The sequence below is a fragment of the Empidonax traillii genome, unplaced genomic scaffold (assembly GCF_003031625.1).
Source record: "Empidonax traillii isolate 1590-97213 ecotype Southwest subspecies unplaced genomic scaffold, ASM303162v1 scaffold9290:size10218, whole genome shotgun sequence".
Classification (NCBI taxonomy): domain Eukaryota; kingdom Metazoa; phylum Chordata; class Aves; order Passeriformes; family Tyrannidae; genus Empidonax; species Empidonax traillii.
The window spans coordinates 7,430-10,218 of NW_020962745.1; the positions used below are offsets into that span (position 1 = coordinate 7,430).

At 66.3% G+C, this 2,789-nt stretch overlaps 1 protein-coding gene across 1 annotated transcript; it reads right to left on the reverse strand.

The window, feature by feature from the left end:
- Positions 1-970: 970 nt before the first annotated feature.
- KRTCAP2 (keratinocyte associated protein 2) lies at positions 971-2,782 on the reverse strand. Its single transcript, XM_027911393.1, has 5 exons — positions 2,704-2,782; positions 2,370-2,605; positions 2,066-2,129; positions 1,793-1,859; positions 971-1,176 (listed from the first exon to the last, which is right to left on the reverse strand). The coding sequence occupies exons 1-5, from the start codon at positions 2,780-2,782 to the stop codon at positions 1,056-1,058; spliced, it is 567 nt and encodes a 188-aa protein (XP_027767194.1). The 3' UTR covers positions 971-1,055.
- Between the last annotated feature and the right edge of the window lie 7 nt (positions 2,783-2,789).

The following is a 2,789-nucleotide window of genomic DNA, read 5'->3' on the forward strand; positions in this document are numbered from 1 at the left end:
AGAGAAGGGAGGGAAGGGAGAGCAGGGAGGGACAATGGGGAGAAGGGAACTGGGAGTAGGGGGGAGACAGTGGGGGACAAGAGGGGAGAAAGGAAGGGAAAGGGGAGCGCGGAGGGAGGGAGAATAGGGAAAAGGCGACCCGGGAGACGGGGAGGAGAGGGAAGAGGGGAGCCAGGAGAGAGGGAACGACTCGGGCCCAGTCCCCCTTCATCCACCACCCGAGGCCTCCAGACCGGAGCCCATCCCCGAACCCCGCCGGGGCCCCTCCGAGCCCTCCCAAAAAACCCGGTCCCGGTGCCGCCCCCACCTGACCCGGACCCGGTCCCGCTCCCGGTGCTGCTCTCCGCGCCCCGTCGCAGGAGGTGACGTCACTGCCGCGGCGCCGCGCGCGGGGACCGCCGGGAATTGTAGTTTCAAGGCCAGGAATTGTAGTTCCGGGGCGCCCCCTGCCGGCGGGGCGGGGAAGGGACCGACACTCCCGGAGGGACCCCCGGCGGGACCCCCGGCCCGGCCCCGCTCCCGGTGCCGCAGGAAGCGCCGGGCTTTGTCGGCCGCGGCCGGAGCCGCAGGAAGCATCTGGTTTCCTCCGCGTCCGGCCGCGGGGCCCCGGCGTGGGAGCAGGTCCTGCCGGCCCTCCCACGGCTGCTGTTCCCACCACCCCCTCCATCCCGCCCCGGGGGCTGCCCCGCTGACCCCCGCGGTGTCCTGGGGAAGGACCTGTGATGCCCAGCCAAGCCTCGGCTGTGCCAGGGCAGGGGTTTAGAGCCCCGAGCCCTGGCACCCCCACCCGCCCGCTCTAGCCCCTGCTCCGACCTGCCTGGCTCCCCTGGGATGCTCCTCCCTTGCGGGACCAGGCAGATTTCCCACACTGCCCATCCCCAGAACCCACCCCAGGCTCCAGGGCTGCTCCAGGATGGCACAGGACCCCGGGCCAGGAGCTGGTGGAAGAGCCAAACCCGTGACAAGAAGCTACAAAGAAATGGCTTTATTGGGCAGGGGGCGAGTCCCAGAGCGGCCGTGGGGAGGGGGCTGCCCTGGGAAAGGGCACCAAGACGTCAATTCCTCTTCCTGCCCTTGCCCACAGCCTTGGCGGGGGCAGCGACGGGCGCTGCAGACTGGTAGAGGGTGGAGGAGATCTTGTTGATGTAGTAGAGGCCGACCATGGAGAAGATGAGGCTGAGAGGGCAGAAGGGAAAAAGGCTGCTCAGCTGCCGGGGGCAGGAACACAGCAGGATCATCCAGCACCTTCCCTGGGATCCCACTGAGCTGCCCTTCCTGAACACCTTCCCTGGGATCCCAATCCTCATCTCTTCCTACACACCCTCCCCTCGGATCTCACTGTGCTGCCCTTCCTAAACCAACACTTCTCCCTTGGATTCCACTCTCCTGCCCTTCAAAAAACACCTTCCCCTTGGATTCCACTCCTCTGCTCCTTCCTAAGCACCTTCCTCTTGGATCTCACTCCCCTGCCCTTCCTAAACCAACACTTGTCCCTTGCATCCCACTCTCCTGCCCTTCTGAAACACCTTCCCCTTGGATCCCACTGTGCTGTCCTTCCTAAACACCTTCCCCTTGTATCCTTCTCCTCTGCTCCTCCCAAACACTTTCCCCTCGGATCCCACTCTCCTGCCCTTCAGAAACACCCTCCCCTCACATCCCACTGTTCTCACCAGCCCCCCCGGGGGTCCCTGGCAGCCCTTCCCAGTGCCCTGCTCTGCTCCCAGTGCCCCCCCGTGACCCCTCAGGGTCCCTCCAGCCGCTTCCCCCGCCTCTGGAGCAGCTCTGGACGTACCAGGTGGTCACACAGACCCTGTGGATGAGGCCAGAGGCGAACAGGGCCAGCAAGAGGCAGGTGAGGACTGCGGAGAAACCAAGAGAGACACGAGGCTGCTGCGCTGCCCCAGGTGCCACAAACCCCCTCCCCCAGCCCAGGAAAAGCTCAGGGGGAGCTCCCAGGATTCCAGGGCAGGGCTGGGACCCTCCAGTCCCCCCGCTGGAGCACGACCACCCCCCCTCCAAGGGCCTTTGGACACCGGGGTGTTCCTGCCCCCCCCACAGCACTTACTCTCAGGGAATATCTTGGCCTGGAAGCCTTTCCCGAAGATGAGGTTCTCCAGGTTGTTGAAGGCCTGGGCGTGGGGGTTAAGGGGCACAACAGGGACCTGCTGTGCTCTGGAACCTGTTCCCATCCCCTTTTCTCCTCACAGCCCTGCTCCTGCCCCTCCACTCCTGTCCCCTGTCCCCACCCCCTCGGTGCAGCTCCCAGCCCCCCTGATTTGGTGCCCTGGCCCTTCCACCCCACCAGCCCTGCCCCCCTTCCCATCCCCGCTCTCCCGGTCCCCGTTCCCGGTGCCCATCCCCGCGGATACAGTGAGGGAGCAGACGAAGAGGGCCGAGCCCAGCAGCCCCCCCTGGATGGTGAGCCACTCGGTGGAGGCGAGCTGCCGGCTGTACATCTGCATCCCAGCGAACAGCAGCAGCGACAGCAGCGACGACAGCGCCAGGGACGTGCCCGTGCCTACGGCTGTGCCCAGGGCCAGCTCAGCACCGGTATCGGGGTTGGACCCCCCCGGGGGTGAGCCCACCCTGCAGCCACGGGGCTGCCCTGTGCCCCCTTCACTCCCTCATTGTTCCCCTTTTCCCTATTGCCCCCTGCCCAGTTACCCCCCATTTCCCCCCTGCCCCATTTTGCCCCCTCATTACCCACGTCACTCTTCGTGCTCCCCTTGCACCCGTTACCCCCGTTACCCACGGTGCTCCCCGTTACCCCTCCTTTCCCCATCGTCCCC